This window comes from Xenopus tropicalis, chromosome 3 (genome assembly GCF_000004195.4).
Source record: "Xenopus tropicalis strain Nigerian chromosome 3, UCB_Xtro_10.0, whole genome shotgun sequence".
Lineage (NCBI taxonomy): Eukaryota > Metazoa > Chordata > Amphibia > Anura > Pipidae > Xenopus > Xenopus tropicalis.
This window is the reverse complement of record NC_030679.2, coordinates 43,489,652-43,513,548: the sequence shown is the minus strand read 5'-3', so window position 1 is coordinate 43,513,548 and position 23,897 is coordinate 43,489,652. Positions and strand designations below refer to the sequence as shown.

The following is a 23,897-nucleotide window of genomic DNA, read 5'->3' as shown; positions in this document are numbered from 1 at the left end:
TCCTTCAGCTTCCCCCAGGGCATCCTTCAGCTTCCCCCAGGGCCCCAAGCACCTTCAATTTCCTCCCAGCAGCGTCCTGCTCCCATGATGTCCTCCTCTCTGTGCCGCGGCTCCCAGCTGCTTCTGTGCTTTTATAAGGTTGTGCTCCGTGCGTGTGACGTCAGTACGCACGGGCGCAACCTTATAAAAGCGAGGATGCAGCAGAGAGCCGCGGCACGTAGAGGAAGACGCAACTGAAGATTGGGCCCGGGCCGGGCTTGATGAAAGGGGGCCCGGAAACTCTGGCGCGGCCGGGCCCCCTTTACAGCTAAAAATGCCCGGGCCCGGGACGGTCGTACCCCCTGTGCCCCCCTGATGGCGGCCCTGCTCCCTACTATACCTGCTATCCCACAGCCACAGTCCCTTTCCAGAGGCTATTATCCCCCCACTGCTACTATAGGCACCATCTCTCCCTACTATACCTGCTATCCCACAGCCACAGTCCCTTCCCAGAGGCTATTATCCCACTGCTACTATAGACACCATCTCTCCCTACTATACCTGCTATCCCACAGTCCCTTCCCAGAGGCTATTATCCCACTGCTACTATAGGCACCATCTCTCCCTACTATACCTGCTATCCCACAGTCCCTTCCCAGAGGCTATTATCCCCCCACTGCTACTATAGGCACCATCTCTCCCTACTATACCTGCTATCCCACAGTCCCTTCCCAGAGGCTATTATCCCCCCACTGCTACTATAGGCACCATCTCTCCCTACTATACCTGCTATCCCACAGCCCCAGTCCCTTCCCAGAGACTATTATCCCACTGCTACTATAAGCACCATCTCTCCCTACTATATATACTATATTACAGATACAGTCCCTTCCTGGAAGCTTTCATAATTAACTAGTTGTAATTGTTTTACTGTAGATATGGTTACAGAGCTACACTTGTGTTTATGTCTTTTTAAATAAAATGAAAAATATAAAGTTGGACTTGTTAAAACTCGACTTTGGGGAGTATAAGAGCTCAGAACCAGGCGTGGCAACTCTAGGGGGCTGATTTACTAATCCACGAATCCGAATCCCAAATGGGAAAAAATCGGATTGGAAACTAACATTTTGTGACTTTTGTGAGATTTTTTGGGCGCCGTCGCGACTTTTTCGTGAATTGTTGCGACTTTTTCGTAGCCATTGTCGCGACTTTTTCGTGAATTGTTGCGACTTTTTCGTAGCCATTGTCGCGACTTTTTCGTAGCCGTTACAACTTGCGCAAATTGTCGCAACTTTTTCGTATTGAGCGCTAGTAAACGGCGGGCAAACCTTTCCGATTTGTTCGCGACGACTACGAAAAAGTCGCGACAATTTGCGCAAGTCGTAACGGCTATGTAAAAGTTGCGTCAATTTCCGAAAAAGTTGCGACGGCGACGAAAAAAATCGCAAAATACCGATCATTACAAAAAAAATGCATTCGGCCGCTTTCGATCCATTCGTGGATTAGTAAATCGGCCCCTAGGTAGAGCACAGTGACGTTCTTCCAACAATCTCTAATAATTACTTGAACTGATCTCACAATATCTGGGAGTTTTATTCTGCTGAGACATGAGGAAGGCCACAGGTTGGGTAGCTGTATTTGAGCCATTTCTTTTTACACTCCTTGCTCTTCTCCTCATTAGTTATTCTAAACCATATATATAGAATCCCCCTGCCGTATTGACACATGTTGGAATAGATACAAATCTGTAACTATATGACCTATTTACGTCCTCATTTGCGCTTGCGTGTAGGGGAAAATAAGGTGTAAACAGTACTCACAAACCCTTTAGGAAATACCTTTCATGATAACAGCTTCTCATTTTGTACTGCTGTATTTCCCTTATTATCAGCTTTACAAGCACAAGTCAGGTGTGAACCCAAAGCTTCAGAAATTTTTACACGTCACGTGACGGACTCTCTGCTTCGCCACGTCACAGAAGAGGGCGAGGCTTTGGTGCCCGTCACCTGATGGCTGAGCTGTCACATGACTTGCAGGCAGAACTTTAGTTCTTACGGAGTTGCTGTAACACCAGTAGGAGTGTTTCTTGTGTGAATAATCATGGCGTACTCTGGTTTGACTGTGCCTATCATCGTCATGACCGTGTTCTGGGGCTTTATCGGCGCTATTTTGCCATGGTTTATACCGAAGGGACCGAACAGGGGGTGAGTTTTGATTAATACTTAGAGCAGACTATTTTAGACTTTTGCTTTGGTTTTTCGCCATCAAACTTGACTGGAGGCTAATTACATCAACCAACTTGTAATTAAAAATGGCACTTGGTTTAAGTATTCCTTGCGGGCTGTAGCCTCAGCTAATATGCCAAGGAGCCTGTACTTCCTTAAATCATCTTTACTGCAGTGCAACTGTGCGAGACTGACCTGGAATGCTGGGAGCTTTAAGTGAATACATTTGTATTAAAAGATATTGAGAGAATGTAAACAGAAAATAAATGTAAACTTTCTCATACTTTTCTGTTTTTAGTGGTTCCTGAGATACCATCCGTTTTAGACTGCTTTAATGTAGACTTTCAGCTCAACAGCTCTTTTTTAGAGTCAGGATGTCAGGATTAACTGATTATGCAGCACATAGTTAATGTCACTCTGCAAGAGCTGTGGAGCATACTGCCTGCAGTATAAAGCTGCTAAAACATTAAAAACAAAAAATATAGGCAAATTGCAAAAGTGCCATTTAACAATAGCAATGACATTAATTTCTGTTTAGGTTTAGATCCCCTTAAGAACCACAGTTAAGATTTCATTTGCAATGCTCTTTAGCCCCATAATAGCTAAATGTTGCCCATCTTTAATATTGTTTTCTAGCCTGTCTAGTTAATTGCAAGTTTGATCCATGCATTTTACATTATAACCAAAAGTGTGTGCTTTAGTATCTTACACTTAAGTAAAAATTTGATATGTCTCTTGTTACTATGTTTATTGCCATAATTTGGTTTAACCTGTTCCATGCCTGAGGCTGTCATGCCGGTTTGCACAGTCCTGTGTGATCTTATGACAAACTGGAAAAAAAGAAGTCTGATAACTTCTGCTTTTCCTGTGCATTTTGTAACTGATTCTGCTTATGGCTTGTCTTCCCCATACCCCTGAAGGCAAAGGAGTGTCTATCAATTCCTACTAACTGGCATTATTATTGTTGTCCAAAGCTATCATTTTCATTGGAATCTTGTGCTTATAAATATAAATATAGAAGGAGTTGTTCCTGTATCAGTGATGCACTGTGTTTGGAGGGCAACTCAAGGGCACACTCTTGCCATTCTGTCTGTAATGAAAGCCCAGAAATCAGTTGTAAGATAACAGAATCTCAGGTAGATAGGAAAAAAGATCATATAATGTATCATTTGTGTCATACAGCACTTAAGTTTCTGCATTAGGGCTTTAGGGCGAAAACATGCAGAGCTACTTGGAGGCAGATACAAAATGCCAGAAAATACCCTGCCAAAAACAATACTGAGAATGGCCTCTGCTAAAACACACGTAGAGACAATAATCAGTACATTATCGATTGTCTATTTTTATAGCCATGGCAAGTAGCTCCGTGTGTCTTCACCCTAAAAGTTAAAAGTGCAACATTTTAAGTCATTCATTAATACAGTATGTGTTTTATTTTTTTGTACTGTATTGTGCATCAAGTATGTGTTCTAAAAAATACAAATATAATACTGTATAATAAGCGTTATGTGTCGGACAGAAGACAAGTTGGTGGCAAAATATTGTATTACAGTGACCACTGGCTATAGTAGTTGATGACGTTATGTGTCTCTAAAAGTTCTCCCTTTTGTTTCAGGGTCATCAATACCATGTTGGTTACGTGCTCAGTATGCTGCTATCTGTTGTGAGTATAAACAATCTTATTGTCAGCCAGCCTAGTCTGGCTTTTTTACCCCGCCCTGTGTGTACAGGCAGATGGCTATCAAGCAGGCATTATTAACTACTTAACACCAAGGGGAAACAAAAAGTATTTAGTCAAACTGACCATATTCAGGCAAAGTCCAATTATCATACAAATATAAAAAAAAACTCTCCTTTTTTCAATTCTATAATACTTAAGAATTCAGAAAGACTTGCTGTCTTGAACATTCCTTGGAGCATGGGCCTGCGCCATAGACTGAGATGGAGCCACATTATTTCATTACAGTGTACACAGAAAAAAAACAATCCTCAGCTGCTTTATAATAAATTGCAGTAGGATTATGGATTTTTTTTTTTAAATCACAAAGGCAGATTTTTTTTTTTGCTCATTAAGAAAGAATTATATTGGTGTATACTGCTCATCTAAATGCATATATTTTTGCTGTTGATTATTGCCTTATTGAGTACTTAAAGGGGAACTAACCGCAAGTAATGAATAAAAGCAAACCTATTCACAGTGGTCTTCTGAGAATTTTTACATATTGCAATTATAGTCATATTTTTAGTGGTTTATGGGATGTAAGCAGTTTTAGACAGTTTTTACTGCTAGGCAAGGCTTTCAACTCGACAGTGTGTCTTGAGTGTCAGCTACCCTAAGTGCGAAGACAAATGATGCGATTAGTCTCCACAGTTTTTAAAAATCTGATTGCCACAATGGCTATTTCCACACGCAAACTTAAAGGTCGCCGCGTCTGATATATGCTGCATGCATTGTTATAGCAATGTAGTGATTAGTCCCTTCAACTAATCACCGTTTGTCTTTGCCCTTACTGTCTATTCACTTTCTGGATTCCGTTAACCCTTGGGTTGCTGCCGCAGTTGAGCCAAAATTCTGGTATTAGCAGGCTTAAAATACAAGTATCAGTTTATATTTTGGGGTTAGATGCCTTCTAAGTAAAAAATAAATCTACTGATAACACATCACCTTGTTCAGTGGAATCAACGATTCTGAATAATGTTTGATACAGATTAACATTGTAATTCTTGTATTCAAATCCTTTTTCAGATGTAAATCTAAGCAACTTTCTAGTATACATTTAACATTTTTATTTGACATATCTATTTTGTGCAAAGCAAAGGGACCCAAAAGCCAGAAAGTCTGATTACTTACTAAATGTTCTAAAAATGACATTGGTTTGACTGCTTTGTAAGGCATAGAACCAGAGTTGACTCCAAAATGGTATATAGGTGAGGTCAGTATAGTAGTATTTCTACACTGTGTTCTATTAACTCTTGGCTTGACCTAACTGAATTGTTCAAGAAATTCCTGTCTCATTCTGGCTGTTTCTCAAAAGGCCCTTAGTTTATGGGTAAACACTGTTGTCCTTTATTTAACACAGGCTATTTAATGTGTATTTTGTGTACACATACTTAGTTGTGATGTACATAGAACAGCACCTTAGTTCTTAGTGATGAACCCAGTAAGCATGGCAAGCAGATTTGTATTGATAATACTCATACTTTATTTTGAAAATACAAAATCCCATGAGGTTTTCAGGTAATACTTTTATACATTTCATGGTCTGATACCGTAGTGCAACCAAAAAAGTGCCCCCAGGAACATAATATGACTTACATGTTCGCCGGTGGGATGGCAGGGGTAGGCAACTCGGGGAGATTAGTCGCCCGCGAACAGGGAGTTTTGCCGCGGGCGACTAATCTCCCCGTGTGCCAGAGCCCTTAGTGAGCAACCGGAGACTGTTTAAATGCCCACTATATGCCATGGGTAGTTTTTTAAAAAATAATAGGTTGGTGCCATAGAAAATACATTGACACCACACGTGATAAGCATGGGTCCAGGGCAACATATGAGTGAACAATGAGTGATTGTGTTCTATGTTTGCAATGACATTATGCCCTTTAATGGTAAACTATAGTCCAGAATAATTTATACTAAGTTAATGTCTTTTATTACCTGGGGGTTAGGCTTGGACTGGCTGTTTGAAAACTCTAAGATGCCAGAGGGGCTGCTGTAGGCTTTTATTAACTGGTGATTTATATTTGGCCTTTGCAGAGCTGTTTGAGTATTTGAAGTCTCTGAACTCATGGGTGTGTAGTTGGTACATAAATCTTTTGTCTGCGACTTCAGTTTATGGTACCTAAAACCTATGTTTTAAATATACTCATGTATGTTCAATGTTGATTGAAACAACACAACATACAAGCCATTTCATCACTGCCAAAGCTCAGCAATTTTAAAGCTGTATGAAGATTGTTTCTGCGTTTGGGAACAAACCATAAAACTACTGGCTAGGAAGCTGACCCACTGCCCTATTGGCCATCCAGGCCTGTCACTGCCAACATGAATGAGGATACTGTTCAAGTTTGGACCTAAATCTATAACTAAAGGTGCCCATACACTATAAGATCGCCAAGCGAGCGGATCTTCACCCGATATCCCCACCTACGGGTGGGCGATATCGGGTAGCAAGTAACTTAAAAAAAAAATAATCCGATCGTTTGGCCGATCAAGATCTGGCCAATTTCAGGCCAGATATCAGTCGGCCAGGCCGCTCTGTTATGCCAATACACGGGCCGATTAGCTGCCGAATCGGTCCAAGGGACCTTAAGCCTTTGTCATTGTTTCATTTTATTTCTTAAAGAAACAACATTCCTTAAACCTAAAGTTGAAACAAAAAACAAAAAAAAATGATTTTTTTTAAATTTATTTACAGCAGTAAAGTACTTTATGACTATTACCTTACATTAAATTACAATTTAAATTTATTAGGAGTTGGAGTCGGTAACAAGTACCCAAAATTGCTTCTGACGCCAACTTTAACATTGCATTTTAGCACAGGTGACAGCACAATAAGTCCTGTGTGCCATTACCCTAAGATTTGAGTAATTTATTTGAATTCAGTCCTGAATTTTGGATGAGATATTTGGCGCATCCATAGCAGGGGTGGGGCAACGTCCTTAGCAATGGCTGCCAAAAGAGGATTTAAGATTTCTGCAGATCAATTGCTGTTACTCTGTTGTCCAGAAGGTTCTTATTAGGGTATTGATGATTAATTAATTTGCTGTCTTTATTGTATGATTTGCTGGTTGGGCAAATATAGGGTCCAGGGCAGTGGTCAGGGTGACTAATGGGTCTGACAGTTACCACACAGTTCAGACACTAATCTGTAGATATAACTGTAGTTCATAGCTTTATATAGTCAGGTCACATTAGAATACTGCTATACATAATGCCTTTGTGTTTTAAAATCCTGTTTTGTTTTTTTTGCAATGTTGTTTCTGCTTATTCTGTTTCCAATTATGAAAGCATTCTCTTCTTTTCTCCTCACAAAATGCCTAAGTGTTGTTTGCTGCCTCTCTTACCTAATCATAACAGGCTAATGCTGGAGAAACAAAGGCCTGAGTTTTCCCATACCTTGAGAATGTGGGTTTTTCCTTTATGCTCAGAATTGCCTGGGAAGCCTTCCCACTGGGCTGCATTTTGCATCCAGCCTTCCCGCCTCTTATTAATGGCATGCTCCTCCTCAATCGTTATGACCCCTGTGTTTTTCCATTCATTTTGGTTTAATTACTATTTAGATCAAATCCCTTACCCCCAGAGGGAGGCTGCTAATTATTATTCTTCCACACATTCTATTGTAAAGGGGACGCTTCCTCAATTCAGTTCTACAGGCTGTGCCGTTAAGTAACCAGTCTATAGCAACTGTAAATCCACAATGTAACTCTTATACACTGGGACCAGAGTGATTCTGCTTTATTACAAAGGCTAAAAGGATCACAGTTGGAGGCAGAGTGTGAGAATTCCACAGCCATCCTACCCTGGTGTATTTGCACACTTCCTTGTCTGCTTGTTCGCCTCTAATAAACAAAGATTTTTTTTTTTTTTTTCATTCACCAAACAGCAGATTCTTTATATTTGGTCCTAAGCCCAGCAGCTCCTTAATGTTGTGTTACCCTGGAGGGCATGGCGGGGCCTGTTATAAGTAATTGCTGAGGTTTCTGGGGCAGTATTATATAACCTTATTCGTGCCAGCAGTTCTGCAGTCTTCAGCTTGGATTTTTTTTTTTGCCTTTGAAACTCTGCAATGCTACAAACAAGAGGGTGGGAAAAGTGCTGTGTGCAAACCTGCTGGGAAATCTCTTCTTTTTGTTAGTCTTTAACCCCATGTCATCTTTTTTCATGCATGTCTGCCTATATATATGTATTTGTTGTGTGCCAACAATATAGACAGCACTGTACAGCTGACAGCAATGTGAAAGAGAAATGCACAATATATGCACTTAATATTCAGTCTTAAGAAACAGAGGTACCTTCCTATTTGGCTATTTATTTGGCACAGTTTGGTAAGCTAATTATACTAGTAGGGGCCAGTGTTGTTCATAAAGGAACTGACTCCAGGTGTACAGAACCCTTCTGCGTCACACAGACTGTGGTGCTACGTTTGTGTCGTTTTTAAAAAGGATTTTAAAGGAATACTGTCATGGGAAAACGTTTTTTTTTTTTTCAAAATGATTCAGTTAATAGAGCTTCTCTAGCAGAATCCTGTATTGAAATCTGTTTTTCAAAAACACAGATTTTTTTTATATTTAATTTTGAAATTTCTCATGGGGTTATCCACATTCTTTATTTCCCAGGGTGCTACAGCCATGTGCTCTGGTAAACTTCAGTCACACTTTACTGCTGCGCTGCAAGTTGGAGTGATATCACTCACCTCCCTTCTCCTCAGCAGCCAATCAGCAGAACAATGGGAGGGTAGCAAGATAGCAGCTCCCAGTTGATCAGATCAGCATTTAATTGTTAGAAATCCAAAACCATCTTAGGGGTTACATGTGGGTAGGAGAAACAATAGGTTATCTGAAAGCAGTTCTAATGTGTAGGGCTGGCTCTTTCTAAAAGCTCAGACTCAGGCACAATGCACTGAGATGGATGCCTACACACCAATATTACAACAAATAAAAATACATTTATTGGTTCAAGAATAAAATCTTAAATGGTAGAGTGAATTATATGCTATGTAAACAGTGTAATTTAGAAATGAAAAGTACACCATAAAAATCATGACAGAATCCCTTTTAGGGCTCTGGCACACGGGGAGATTAGCCGCCTGCGACAAATCTCCCTTGTCACGGGCGACTAATCTCCCCGAACTACCATCCCACCGGCGAACATGTAAGTCGCCGGTGGGATGGTACACGCTGCGCAGGCGATTTTGGCAAATCGCCGAAGTTGCCTCGCGAGGCATTTTCAGCGATTTGCTGAAATCGCGCCGCCGCGTGTGCCATCCCACCAGCGACTTACATTTTCGCCGGTGGAATGGCAACTGATGGCAACTCGGGGAGATTAGTCGCCCGCGAACAGGGAGATTTGTCGCGGGCGACTAATCTCCCCGTGTGCCAGAGCCCTTAAAGAACAAAACATACCACTGAGCAATGCTACGCTGTGTGCACCGACTAATATATACACCTTTTTTGAACTGGCCATGTGCAGTCCTGCCCTGCATCAACAGAGCCACCCAGAGTTCAAAGGTGCTCTGGACACACAAGCAGGCAAAAAAAAAATGCCACTCTCTAGGGGTGCACCCTGATCTAGGGAAGAGCAAGTCAGGGCTTTGAAGAGCCTTCATTTATATTGCATGAAGCTGTTGTACTGCACAGGGCTGTGGAGTCGGTAGATAAATTTTCCGACTCCTCAGTTTCTGATACTTCCGACTCCACGACTCCGACTCCTCTGTTTTTAATATGATAATGCAGTGCTGTCCAACTGGCGGCCCGCGGGCCCCCCTCTGTGTGGCCCCCCACCTGTCTGGCTGCTTTGATGGTTTAGACTTGTGTAAACTTTAAATGGTATCAGTACTGAGATTAACTGCATGGTTCTTACCACAGATTCAGGCTGTAATCCCTCTGTATTGTTTAAACATCTAACCCCCTGTACTGTTCACACCTTTTAATCTATGCATTGTTCACCCCCTGCATTGTTCACACCTCCTGCTCAGGCTGTAATCACCCACATTGTTCGTCTGTTCACACCTCAGACATTGTATGTACTGCCTGGTCTATGCTGCCTGTGTGTAGGCAGCATAGGGTAGGCAGAGTATGGCACATATAGGCAGCATAGGGCAGGGAGGGTATGGCACAAACAGGCAGCATAGGGCAGGGAGAGTAATGGCACACACAGGCAGCATATGGCAGGCAGAGTATGGCACACACAGGCAGGGTAGGGCAGAATATGGCACACACAGGCAGCATATGGCAGGGAGAGTATGGCACACACAGGCAGGGTAGGGAAGAGTATGGCACACACAGGCAGCAAATGGTAGGCAGAGTATGGCACACACAGGCAGGGTATGGCACACACAGGCAGGGTAGGGCAGAGTATGGCACACACAGGCAGGGTAGGGCAGAGTATGGCACACACAGGCAGGGTAGGGCAGAGTATGGCACACACAGGCAGGGTAGGGCAGAGTATGGCACACACAGGCAGGGTAGGGCAGAGTATGGCACACACAGGCAGGGTAGGGCAGAGTATGGCACACACAGGCAGCGTAGGGCAGGGAGAGTATGGCACACACAGGCAGCGTAGGGCAGGGAGAGTATGGCACACACAGGCAGCATAGGGCAGGGAGAGTATGGCACACACAGGCAGCATATGGCAGGGAGAGTATGGCACACACAGGCAGCATAGGACAGGGAGAGTATGGCACACACAGGCAGGGTAGGGAAGAGTATGGCACACACAGGCAGCAAATGGTAGGCAGAGTATGGCACACACAGGCAGGGTATGGCACACACAGGCAGGGTAGGGCAGAGTATGGCACACACAGGCAGGGTAGGGCAGAGTATGGCACACACAGGCAGGGTAGGGCAGAGTATGGCACACACAGGCAGGGTAGGGCAGAGTATGGCACACACAGGCAGGGTAGGGCAGAGTATGGCACACACAGGCAGGGTAGGGCAGAGTATGGCACACACAGGCAGCGTAGGGCAGGGAGAGTATGGCACACACAGGCAGCGTAGGGCAGGGAGAGTATGGCACACACAGGCAGCATAGGGCAGGGAGAGTATGGCACACACAGGCAGCATATGGCAGGGAGAGTATGGCACACACAGGCAGCATAGGACAGGGAGAGTATGGCACACACAGGCAGCATAGGGCAGGGAGAGTATGGCACACAGGCAGCATAGGGCAGGCAGAGTATGGCACACAGGCAGCATAGGGCAGGCAGAGTATGGCACACAGGCAGCATAGGGCAGACACAGCATCATAGGGCAGGCAGAGTATGACACACACAGGTAGCGTAGGGCAGGCAGAGTGCTGCCTGTGTGTGCCATATACTCTTTCTACCCTATGCTGCCTGTGGGAGGTGAACCTGGCAGGGGTTTGTTCTGGGAGTTTGTTTGCAGTTGGAAATAGCCATTAAATGGTCCCTAAGGTGTGTAATTATATGCTGGGGGTTGCTGTGCTATCCACAGGGGAGGAGGAGTCATATGGATTTTAGGGTGTGTCTTAATATGACATAATATAATGTTTTCACATATGAATGATGGTTGATATCCCTGCAGTGAGGACCAAGCCTTTGGGTTTTTGCTGCACTACCACCATTGTGATAAAATGGGTGTGGTTTGAAGTGGGTGTGGTTTAAAAGGGGGAGTGGTCAAAACTGGCTTCCATTAGCGGCCCTCCACCATGTATGCGCGAGAAACTCCGTCCCTCAGCACCGCAGAAGTTGGACAGCACTGTGCTAATGTATTTTATACATCCAGGAAGGGGCAGGGGGGAAGGGGCACTTAAAACACAACTGAACTGATAATAAACTGATAGACAATTTTATCTATACTCCTACTCCTAATGATTTCCCTAGAATCCCATAGTCATGTTTAAAGTTTAAGCTAACATTACAGCTGAATTACAGCAGTTTTTCAAATGTTTAAAAGCTTCAGTCTTAAACTATTGACTATCCATTCCCTTCACGTATACAAGTATTTCTAGTCCTGCAAATTTTTTTTACTTAATTAGTTATCAGTGAGAGTTAGGCTAGGTTCACAGTGGGCATTGTGTTCCCTGTAACAGAGGAACATGACGTAGTGGAGCTGCCGCACCTTAACTGTGTGTTACGTCCCATTTAGTGAAGCATACAGTCAATGAAAAGCTTCATGGTCACTCAACGTGTTCGTTTATGCACTGCGTGCATTGGGCTTTATTCTTATAGCAGAGAAGTAATTAATTATGACTGTTTGTGAATTGGGACATTTAAACTTGCTTTATTTATTTATTTTTTATTCCCATTTAAATTAGGAGTCGGAGTCGGTTCATTTTTTTTCCGACTCCACAGCCCTGGTACTGCAGCCCTGGGCAGTACCCACTCTGGCACACGCATGGCTCAGATCGTTCTTGACATTTATATATGTCTGGAAGTTTCCACTGTTTGGAAGCTAGAAACAATTCGATTCAATACAATTGATTCACAAAGTCGGAGATATAGATGGTGGCAAAATAATCCTATTGGATTTTAATTTTTTTTTAAGTAGACTTAATTTATGTAATCCAAATGATTTTGGAGATAGCAGATAATCTGTTACTAGCATGTATAGCATATTTACCCTCTTTACAGTTAATTTTATATTTATTATTGGGAGGTGCCATACTGCAGGCATCTGCTGAGATAAATATGAAAATTCTCCAAACCGAGCAACAGCTCTAGCAGTGTATCAACACTAGGGGCTGCCAACATTGATTGCCAGTTCCCACTCATGTATAAATGTGAATATGAAGGAAAAGGAATATGATGTGTACATAAACTGACTTCATGCTCTTTTGTCTATTGAAAAGAAAATAATCTTTGAAAACACTTGTAAGAAGAATTCCAGTGGTGTTAAGGGTTTCTTCTTTTGCCTATATGTACATGTGTATATAATAATAATGCTGAATAGCTTGAGGACATTTGATAATCTTCTTTTGGCTTGTGCTTTTGCTTTGCAGTTGGCTAATTGCTATCCTGGCCCAGCTTAATCCTCTGTTTGGACCACAGTTGACTTCTGAAACTATTTACTACCTGAAAAACCACTGGCCCTGAGTTAATACTGCATTCTGGAGTTTTCCAGGTAAACTTGCACACTACAAAAGAATAAGACCACAAATAAAGGGTGGTGCTGTTTTTTTTTACGTTTTATATTTTACTTGTCCTTTTACACATGAGCATTGCCATAAAAATTTATTATTGCCAACATGTAAGCAACACTGGTGCAAAAATAGTGTTTTACACCTACCTAAAGAGAAGTCATGTGATATGTAGCCAAGCACAGCAGATATTTGTTTCTGTAGAAGCAGCATACTGAAACTGATTTTTTAAGGATCTTCCTAAACAATTTTTAGAAATACATTACACTTATTTAGCATCCATTCCTTGTATAGTTTTGCTGGGGCTGGTCAATTGAGGCCTACAGAAAAGCCTGTCCCTCTGAGAGATTTTTTACCACTCTAGCCTGCCAAAGTGTTTCCCTCACTTCTCTGTGTAACATTGTTTATTTAGTATACCATATGTGTGTAGGGGGCATATTAACTAGGTAGCCCATTGCATAAAGAAGGTTGGACAGCACTGATCTAAATCAGACATAGATGTATAAACCAAGATATGTTTGTCAATCACATATGTAATCTTGAATAATCATGTTTAATAGGATCACTTAGCATAAAGGTTTATTTATTTATTTTTGTTTTCCAGGGGAGTGTTTGAAAGATTGCCTTAAATCTACTTGCTGAATACCAAATTTTCTCACAAAATGCCTTAACCTTCGTATTATAAGACATTTTCCTGGAACCGTACATTTCTTCCATAGAGACACAGTATTGTTCCTTCTTGCAGAGAGCTCTGTTAAATATCTACGTTTTCTATGATGAGGAGGTCATTTTAGGCTTCTGTCTCTAGGTCCCTTCTTATTAAATCATTTTACATTGCAAAGACATTCCCCTTATTTCATAGTTTAATTACGTGAACTACAGGGATTGCGTTTCATTGGAATATATGTGAATTAAATCATATTGTGCTAAAGGTCTACAATCTCCTTTCCTCCGGCACTAAAAGAGTCACTGAAAACAGAACATCTTATTTATTTATATTGAATTTTGATTCTAGTTTTTTTTTTTTTTTTCTTCCACACAATTTTCTGTTAAGTACATTCCGTTCTGACTGCTCTTTACTGCCATTTCAGCTCTCGGCGTGCCTTTGATTCCATGGATGAAAATGTTTTGTTTTTATGAAAATAAAAGTGGTTCAAAGTTAAACAAAGTGCTCTTTCTTTTCTGCAGATTGATTGCATCATATGTGAAAAATAGTAATTGTAATAATGCAAGTTGATGTTTAATATTTTGGTCTGGAACCTTTTGGCACATAAGTTAGAGAATATTAGCATAACACGTACCCTGCTTCAGTGTTCTTTGGGGTTAATTTTCTGTTCTTAATACTCCTAAGACACTGAAGCAGCGTAAGGGTCAATAATTGTATCTTAAAAGTACTCCCATATCAAAACTATCCTCTTTCAGTGGATGGCACACTCTCGCCCAACAACTGCCAGCTGGCTCAATTTACTTAAAGCCCTCCTACCACTGATACAACTCACCTATATAGCAAGAGGATGCCCTCAAAAATATGATAAGGTATGAGGAACATGGGTCGAAGCCATGGAATAACGCCACAGGGGCCTCTTTGGGGAACTTGAACCTCCACTGGTAATCCTAAACCCTCCCCCTCCCCCTCCCCCTCTTGATAGGAATCTGAACACCATTTTGAGTAGGACACTACTGATTATTTAACCCAATGTACCGTTACATTCTGGCATGAAAAGAACACGCTTGTAGAACCAATGTCAAAGTTTTATGTTGTTTTATGTTACAAATAAATAAATAAACACCTTTGAAAAAAAAAAAAAAAAAAAGTACTCCCATATCTGTTTAAATGTACTGTTTTTGTAAATCTATCCAAACCTTCCACCATTTTACCAACACAGGCCATGATTTGGTCATGGCTTCACCCAGTCATTTGAATGAACACAAACAGGAAGATTACTTTGGCCTCATTCGCTATATATAGGTATAAGAAAGCATACTCCTATGGTATATTTCCCTGTAATTATGCTATCTTTTAGTATTTACCATGTCATTTGTTTGTAAAGGTATGGGACCTGTTAACCAGAATGCTCTGAACCTACCTGGGGTTTTGTATAAGGTAATTTGGACCACCATACTAGGTTTACAAAAATATAAACGTTAAATAAACCCAATTGTTTTGCCTCCAATTAGGATTAATTATATCTAAGTTGGTATCAAAGACAAGGTACTGCTTATTACAGAGAAAAAGAATCACTGACCCCCTTCTATAGCGGGGAAGTCCAAAGCTGCTTATCTAACTGTTAGTTAATAAAGTATAATTGCTAAACTATTGTCTATGGAAAAGTTTTTTAATTAGAAAAAATTAAGGGGTTGTTCATCTTAAGTTAACTTTTTTACTATGTTTATAGCAACTTTGTATCTTCATTATTTTATTTATTTATTTTATATATATAGTTTAATTATTTGCCTTTCTCTTCTGCCTCTTTTCAGCTTTTAAATGGGGGTCACTTACCCCCTGCAGCCAAAAACAACTATGGCTACAATTTTTTTTATTATTGTCACTTTTTTTCTCTTTTTTTTATATTCCAGCCTTTCATTCAAAGCACTGTCTGGTTACTAGGGTAACTAAGACCCTAGCAACCAGTTAGCTGTTGAAAAACCAAACTGGAGAGCTGCAGAACAAAAAGCTAAATTACTGCCTATGTCATAGTAAAATTGAATTTAAAGGTGAACTACCCCTTAAACCCCCTTAAACTTTTCCACATTTTGTCACATTACAGCCACAAACATGAATCAATTTTATTGGAATTCCACGTGAAAGACCAATACAAAGTGGTGTACAAGTGAGAAGTGGAATGAAAATCATACATGATTCCAAACATTTTTTACAAATAAATAACTGCAAAGTGGGGTGTGCGTAATTATTCAGCCCCCTGAGTCAATACTTTGTAGAATCACCTTTTGCTGCAATTACAGCTGCCAGTCTTTTAGGGTATCTCTCTACCAGCTTTGCACATCTAGAGACTGAAATCCTTGCCCATTCTTCTTTGCAAAACAGCTCCAGCTCAGTCAGATTAGATGGACAGTGTTTGTGAACAGCAGTTTTCAGATCTTGCCACAGATTCTCGATTGGATTTAGATCTGGACTTTGACTGGGCCATTCTAACATGTTATGTTTTGTTTTAAACCATTCCATTATTGCCCTGGCTTTATGTTTAGGGTCGTTGTCCTGCTGGAAGGTGAACCTCCGCCCAGTCTCAAGTCTTTTGCAGACTCCAAGAGGTTTTCTTCCAAGATTGCCCTGTATTTGGCTCCATCCATCTTCCCATCAACTCTGACCAGCTTCCCTGTCCCTGCTGAAGAGAAGCACCCCCAGAGCATGATGCTGCCACCACCATATTTGACAGTGGGGATGGTGTGTTCAGAGTGATGTGCAGTGTTAGTTTTCCGCCACACATAGCGTTTTGCATTTTGGCCAAAAAGTTCCATTTTGGTCTCATCTGACCAGAGCACCTTCTTCCACATGTTTGCTGTGTCCCCCACATGGCTTGTGGCTAACTGCAAACGGGACTTCTTATGGTTTTCTACAATGGCTTTCTTCTTGCCACTCTTCCATAAAGGCCAACTTTGTGCAGTGCACGACTAATAGTTGTTCTATGGACAGATTCCCCCACCTGAGCTGTAGATCTCTGCAGCTCGTCCATGGGCCTCTTGGCTGCATTTCTGATCAGCGCTCTCCTTGTTCGGCCTGTGAGTTAAGGTGGACGGCCTTGTCTTGGTAGGTTTACAGTTGTGCCATACTCCTTCCATTTCTGAATTATCGCTTGAACAGTGCTCCGTGGGATGTTCAAGGCTTTGGAAATCTTTTTGTAGCCTAAGCCTGCTTTAAATTTCTCAATAACTTTATCCCTGACCTGTCTGGTGTGTTCTTTGGACTTCATGGTGTTGCTGCTCCCAATATTCTCTTAGACAACCTCTGAGGCCGTCACAGAGCAGCTGTATTTGTACTGACATTAGATTACACACAGGTGCACTCTATTTAGTCATTAGCACTCATCAGGCAATGTCTATGCCCAGCTGACTGCACTCCGACCAAAGGGGGCTGAATAATTACGCACACCCCACTTTGCAGTTATTTCTTTGTATTAGTCTTTCACGTGGAATTCCAATAAAATTGATTCATGTTTGTGGCTGTAATGTGACAAAATGTGGAAAAGTTCAAGGGGGCCGTATACTTTTGCCACTGTATGCATAGATCTAATCTATATATGCATATATGTTTAACTTCAATATTAAAGCCATCCCTGTGTGAAGAAATCGTAAAAACTGAAACTTTACATAAATCATTAGATTGGGTATTTTTTTTTTTTTGTCTCTAATTTCTCAGAAATTAGTGATCTACATTCTTTTGCACTTGTTTAATTTTATTTCACTCATCTAGGGGAAAAGCACTTTTAAGATAAACATACCGAAGTTGTGCAACCATTCTTATAGCATCTGAATACTTTAAAAGGTCAAACTGGTATGTTGCCAGAATTCTGCTCGGTTTAATTACAGACCATCTAGAGAAAGCACAGATTATAAATTAAGGAGTAGAAATTAGCCGTTCTGTTATGGCTACAGTAGGACTTTTCAGCCTGTATCACTCCAGCCCTTATTGAACTGTAATTTATTGACAGTCTGAAGTCTTATTCTGAAAGATTGTCCTATGATTGTAGCTTGTGCTGCTATTATTTCACTGGCCTGAGAAATACCATATGTTAGCACTTCAGATTTGACAAACAGCCAGCAGGTTGCAAGAATGGCTGGTAGCATGCAGTCTTCAGAGTGACCCTTTCATAAGCATCGTGGGCACTTGTATGCATGTCTGTGTCTGCCCATGTGTGTACTAGCTACATCACATTATCATTATTACTGTTATTATTTTGGTAATAACAGTCACCAACAGTGTCAGAGCTGTGCAATACAGAGGTGCATATATAAAAAAAAACAGACTATATACAAATACTGTCAGATACAAGAGGTAAAAAGGCCTCTGCTCATCAGAGTTTACAATCAAAATGATGTGTTATGAAACAAAGTACTGATCCTAATAGCTTGCAATATAAAATAGTACCAAGTAACTTCATATCTCTTATGTAAATTCATTTATAAATGTATTTAAAAATCTGAGCTGTCAATCATATTTTGCCTGCCTCGCCTCTCTGCCCCCATACATAATTAGTTTAAAGTGATACTGACACTAAAAAACTACTTTTTAAAATATTAGTGTACATTAAGTCACCTATAGGTTGTGTTGATAATGTTTCACTTTTGTAAGTAATTGTTACATAAAACATTCAGGTTTAGGGAACCTGACTGTCCCTTCTCAGCCTGTCAGTTATAGCTTCTAATGCTAATGGCCTCCTGCTGCACAAATATGGCAGCCCCCTCATAGTGGAACATGGGGGATCAGAGAGGTAATGTAAAAGCACTGGGCAAATACGTTTAAGGCAAAATTATAAAGAGCAAGCAAAGACATGTTATAATATATTTAAAAAACAACAGTTTTATTTCTGCTGTCAGTATCTTATTCAGCACTTCCTAGATATCGCCTAGGCAAATGCATGTTTATTTTACTCAACTAACATGATAGAAAAGGATTTGAAATTAGTTTTTAGGGTGACAGGTCCCCTTTAATAAATCCATGTTTGTGGCAATATCTCTTTTGAATGTTTTCATGTTTTGTTGTCGTTCGAATACTCTCTTGGCAACAATTGTTTTTTCTTTTTTTCCTTGTTGTCAATATAGGGAGGCATGGGTAGCTCACCTTTACGTTTACTCTAAGCTTGTTCTAAAATGGCCAGTTCTAAGCAACGTTCTTTTTTTTTTTTTTTTATAGTTTTTATTTTTTTTGCCTTCTTCTGACTCTTTCTAGCTTTGAGTTAGGCGAAAAAGTATTGAAGTTTCTGAACAAAAGTTGAAATTATTAAATAAACAAGACCAAAATGTAAAATAAGACCAAATGTAAATTTTCTTAGAATGTCACACTCTTAACTGAAAGGTAACCAACCTTTTTAAAGGAGAAGAAAAGGCTAAGTCACAATGTTAGGTACAAGTTAGGGTTATCAGTCCAGATGTGTGTATTGTAGGGTGAGGGCAAATTAATTGGGAGCAGTGGGCTGAAGGGGCCCACTAATTAGCTTTTTACCCTGCCAAGATCTTGGTTTAAGCCACTGTAAAATACTTTTTCTCAATCCAGGATAAACCAAATAAAGTATTTAAAAAAAAATGCATTTATTTAACAGTCTAGATTTTTTGTACCCTACATCAAATCTAACATGTAGCAGTTATGTGCTTTCTGGCTTCTGCCTGGAGCATCATTTCTGTTTTTAATTCTGCTAACACTGAACAGCACCTTCTGTACTAAGCATTTATTATGCTAGGAAACCATTTGGAATGGAAATCTGTTTAGATTTCACAGGCACATGGATGCAAAGTGTAGTACTAGTGGAGAGCCTGAATTTGCATGTCATTTTAATCTTTCAGATATTTTATCATAATTTATAATATGCACATACAATAAAAACTATTGTTTCTCTTGTCCTTTGCTTAGTAGCTATTATATAGAGCAGGAAAGGTTGGGATTGGCTACATTTGTGGTTAGTTTGAAGTGAGACTAAAGCTGGCCTTACACGCACCGATACTATCGTACGGCACCATGTAACACCAAGCAACAGCACAAGATTCTGTAGGATCCTACAAAATCCAATCTCCATCAGTTGTAATGTAAAGTTGGATCAGATAAAGTCAGACACCATCAGATTTTATCTCGTCGGATGAAGACGCAGCATGCTGTCCTTATCGACAGGTGTGTCATGACAGATGGCAATCCTTTCATGTAGTTTACACATCAGATTTTTGTATCAGTCCCTTTATATTTGACCCATGCGACTACATCCAACTTTATTTTATCGATGTGCAACTTTATTTTATTGATCCAACACCATCCTACAAAATCTCCTGAGGCGTTTAGACCTAAAGCTGGCCATACGTTGTAAGATTTTTATTGTTTGGTGAGGTCAGTAGTTTTTTGTTTTTTTTTTTATCTGCGCCTGCAGTTTAAATTGATGATCACAACATTACCCCCCAAACTGTCCGAAAAACCAAAACATAAATTTAAATGGCAGGCACTGATAAAAAGCTTATGTGACAATAATACTCAACACTAAACGGGCCTCTTTAGATGAACACTTCTTTGTGATGTGCTGAAAATTGCCCGCAGCTTCCTTAAAAAGTCAGCTTCAATAAGACCTCAAGACATATCCATACATATAGGAAGCGCATGAAAAATAAAACAAGAATAAAACAAATGGTGCAGTACGTTAAATACAAGATATTACACATAAAGAGTTTTTTTTAAAAACTTGGTGCAACTGATAAAAAAAAGATAAGTGCCGAAGGTCCTCAGATGGGAAGCCAACTTCCGGTTCAGCGCACACAGAAATTCAAGCACCTGTCAGCTTTTTTGCCTTGCTGCTACGGAGCTGTTTGTAACTAAAATTATACCTGGAGCATTTAAAAAATACAAGGGGGGAAAAGGCTAGGCCTATTATTAGAGATGTTTTGGGGTACATAAGGTATTAAAATTTTGTGTTACTGGTCCTTTAACATGTCATTTAAATGCAGTCGGGGGTGCAATCTGCAACTCTGGTCTTGCCCACTCCCAAACCTTGTGTCTCAACCCTTTCTCCTTGTAGATTGTAAGCTCTTTTGGGCAGGGCTCTCTTCACCTCTTGTATCGGTTATGATTGCTTTATATGTTACTCTGTATGTCCAATGTATGAAACCCACTTATTGTACATCGCTGCAGAATATGTTGGCGCTTTATAAATAAATGGTAATAATAATAATAAAAGCGCCCTGTACTTAGCATATAAAGCCAAAATTCCACAATAACTTCTATGTTTAATAGCAGCATTCTCACTGCTATCAGGGAACCAGGGAAAGTAGTGGGATATTTTCAATGTGGATTACTTAGCCTAATAAAAACTAGCATGCATTCTGACTATTCTTTGTTAAAGGACATGTAAAGCCTACATTTGCCTACAATGTATATCAGTTGGGCACGTCTCCCTCACCTCATTATTTGTACTGCATATATCCCCTTCATTTGCTAGCACCATCACATCCTAAAGCAAATAGCAGCTCTCACCTGGTAGCCATTTTTCATCTGATTACATAATCAGATACATTTAAATCTGCAAACAGTATATACACACACACACACACACAGACCCTTATTCAGCATATATTTCATCAAGAATACAAGCTCACACTGGCAGAACTGTCTTTGAAGTTCTGCTTTGTTTGAGCTGAGCTCAGGAGTTGGTTGGAAGAAAAAAACTGAAGAAGACAGCTAGAGCTGAATTTCTATGGGAACCAGCAATGCCATCTCTTTACTGGCTGCAAGACTGGAGGGCGTATTTAGTAATCTGAGCTTGGAACAACTGAGTATGCCCACAAGCCAACAGCCAAAGCAAATTGTGACCTATAAACTGTACCACTCAATTGAAAAACAAACTGAAATCTTTTAGGTGGAGGGAAGAAAAACAAAAAAACTAAAATAATGTGGTTGCATAAGTGTGCACACCCTTAAACTAATACTTTGTTGAAGCACCTTTTGATTTTATTACAGCACTCTCTTTTTGGGTATGAGTCTATCAGCATGGCACATTTTGACTTTGCAAGATTTGCCCACTCTTCTTTGCAGAAACACTCCAAGTCTGTCAGGTTACTAGGGCATCTCCTGTGCACAGCCCTCTTCAGATCACCCCTCAGATTTTCAAGCGGATTCAGGTCTGGGCTCTGGTTGGGCCATTCCAAAACTTTAATCTGGTGAAGCCATTCCTTTGTTGATTTGGATGTATGCTTCGGGTCGTTGTCATTCTGAAAGATGAAGTTCCTCCTCATCTTCAGCTTTCTAGCTGAAAAAAGTTCAACCTTGGTTTCATCAGACCATAACACCTTTTCCCACAAATGATTTCTGATGTGTTTTTGCAAAATGTAGCCTGGCTTGGATGTTTGTCTTGGTAAGAAAAGGCTTTCCCCTTGTTGTCACATGTACCACACAGCCAGTAATTGCCAGATATTCCTGCAGCTCCTTTAATGTTGCTGTAGGCCTCTTGTTAGCCTCCCTGACCAGTTTTCTTCTTGTCTTTTCATCAATTTTGGAGGGACATCCAGTTCTTGGTATTGTCACTGTTGTGCCATATTTTCTCCACTTGATGATGACTGTCTTCACTGTGTTCCATGGTATATCTAATGCCCTGGAAATTCTTTCGTACCCTTCTCCTGACTGATATCTTTTAACAATGAGATCCCTCTGATGCTTTGGAAGCTCTCTGTGGACCATGGCTTTTGCTGTGGGATGCGACTAAAAAAAATGTCAGGAAAGACCAACTAGAGCAGCTGAACTTTATTTGGGGTTAATCAGAGGCACTTTAAATGATGGCAGGTGTATGCTGACTCCTATTTAACATGATTTTGAATGTGATTACTTAATTCTGAACACAGCGACATCCCCAGTTAGAGGAGGGTGTGCACACTTATGCAACCACATTTTTTTAGTTTTTTTGGTTTTCTTCCCTCCACCTAAGATATTTCAGTTTGTTTTTCAATTGAGTGGTACAGTTTATAGGTCACATTAAAGGTGGATTTATCTTTGTCTCATTTTTGTACAGCACAGGAACCTGACATTTTACCAGGGATGTGTAGACTTTTTATATCCACTGTATTGACTAAGCACAACTAAAAAATAAAAGTAGTTTATATCTGGATAAAATTGGTGGTTTGAAGGCCAAGAGTTCTGGTTATTTTGTTTGAGAAAGCACACTAATAAAACTATTTTTTAAAAAAAAATCTTTATAATAGTGCTCCTTTGCAATCAGTGTAACTCAATAACTTGCATGTATTATTCAAATAACATAGTAAACCTCTCTATTAAGCTAACAGTTTCTTTTGTCACATGAATGGCCATTGCATTAAGAGCAGAAATTAATGAACACATTCAGAAAATCTTATATAATGTAATAAAACAGCTGCCGTGACTTGGCCTGCTTTCAAGTTTGAGAAATGCCTGGTTTCCATTTCAAGTTACTTCACTGGCTGTAAATGTTTAGAGATAGAGTGTACATCTGGGTCGCTTTCAGTTAGCTTAGCCTGCTTATTGGAAATCCCTGGGAAAAAATACATTCCAGAAAAAAAAGACAATGATAAATGGAGAATTGAAACATGCAGGCACTGTAATGTCAGCGTTTGAAGGAATAAAGCATAACAAGCAAACAAACAGGGAGAGAAAATCACAAAGCCTTCTTTGTTGAATCAGAGAGGGATCTAATCAGAAGCATTGCTGGCATAAGAATGAACTTCCTCAATGTTGAGAAAGAAAAATTCCTCCTGTGGGCCAAGATTCAGTCTCTCAGTCACCCAGCTGCCATGACCGACTTTTAACCGAATGCACTTTTTGTGCTACACAGAGCATATTTTCTTGCTGTGCCTAAATATGCCAGTCTTCTATCTACTTTTGACCTTTTAACTCCCAGCACCCCTGAAAGCTAATAGAATATAGATGTCACCTGAGTTATGCAGCCTGATGTCAAGCCATTGCCTAAAATGCAGCATGGATACTGCCAGTGGACACATTAAGGGGGTAGTTTAGTATACCCCCCTTTTCCACATTAGGAAAGTGAATGGGGCATATGTGAACATAGTTGGCTCAAACTCCAAGTTCCTGAAAGGTGAGTGGGAGGGGTGTGCACAAGTGGTGGGCTGTTGCAGCAAGACCGTGGGGGGGTGGGGTTGTGGAGAGTGAATGCCAGGACAAGAGGTAATTCACTTTGGTGGAAGTA

General features: G+C 40.5%; 1 protein-coding gene across 1 annotated transcript; it reads left to right on the top strand.

Annotated features, from left to right (window-relative positions):
* The first annotated feature begins 1,961 nt into the window (after window positions 1-1,961).
* atp6v0e1 (ATPase, H+ transporting, lysosomal 9kDa, V0 subunit e1) lies at window positions 1,962-14,188 on the top strand. The gene is made up of 4 exons (NM_001171686.2): window positions 1,962-2,183; window positions 3,820-3,867; window positions 12,883-13,004; window positions 13,625-14,188. The coding sequence occupies exons 1-3, from the start codon at window positions 2,080-2,082 to the stop codon at window positions 12,974-12,976; spliced, it is 246 nt and encodes an 81-aa protein (NP_001165157.1). The 5' UTR covers window positions 1,962-2,079; the 3' UTR covers window positions 12,977-13,004; window positions 13,625-14,188.
* Window positions 14,189-23,897: the final 9,709 nt, after the last annotated feature.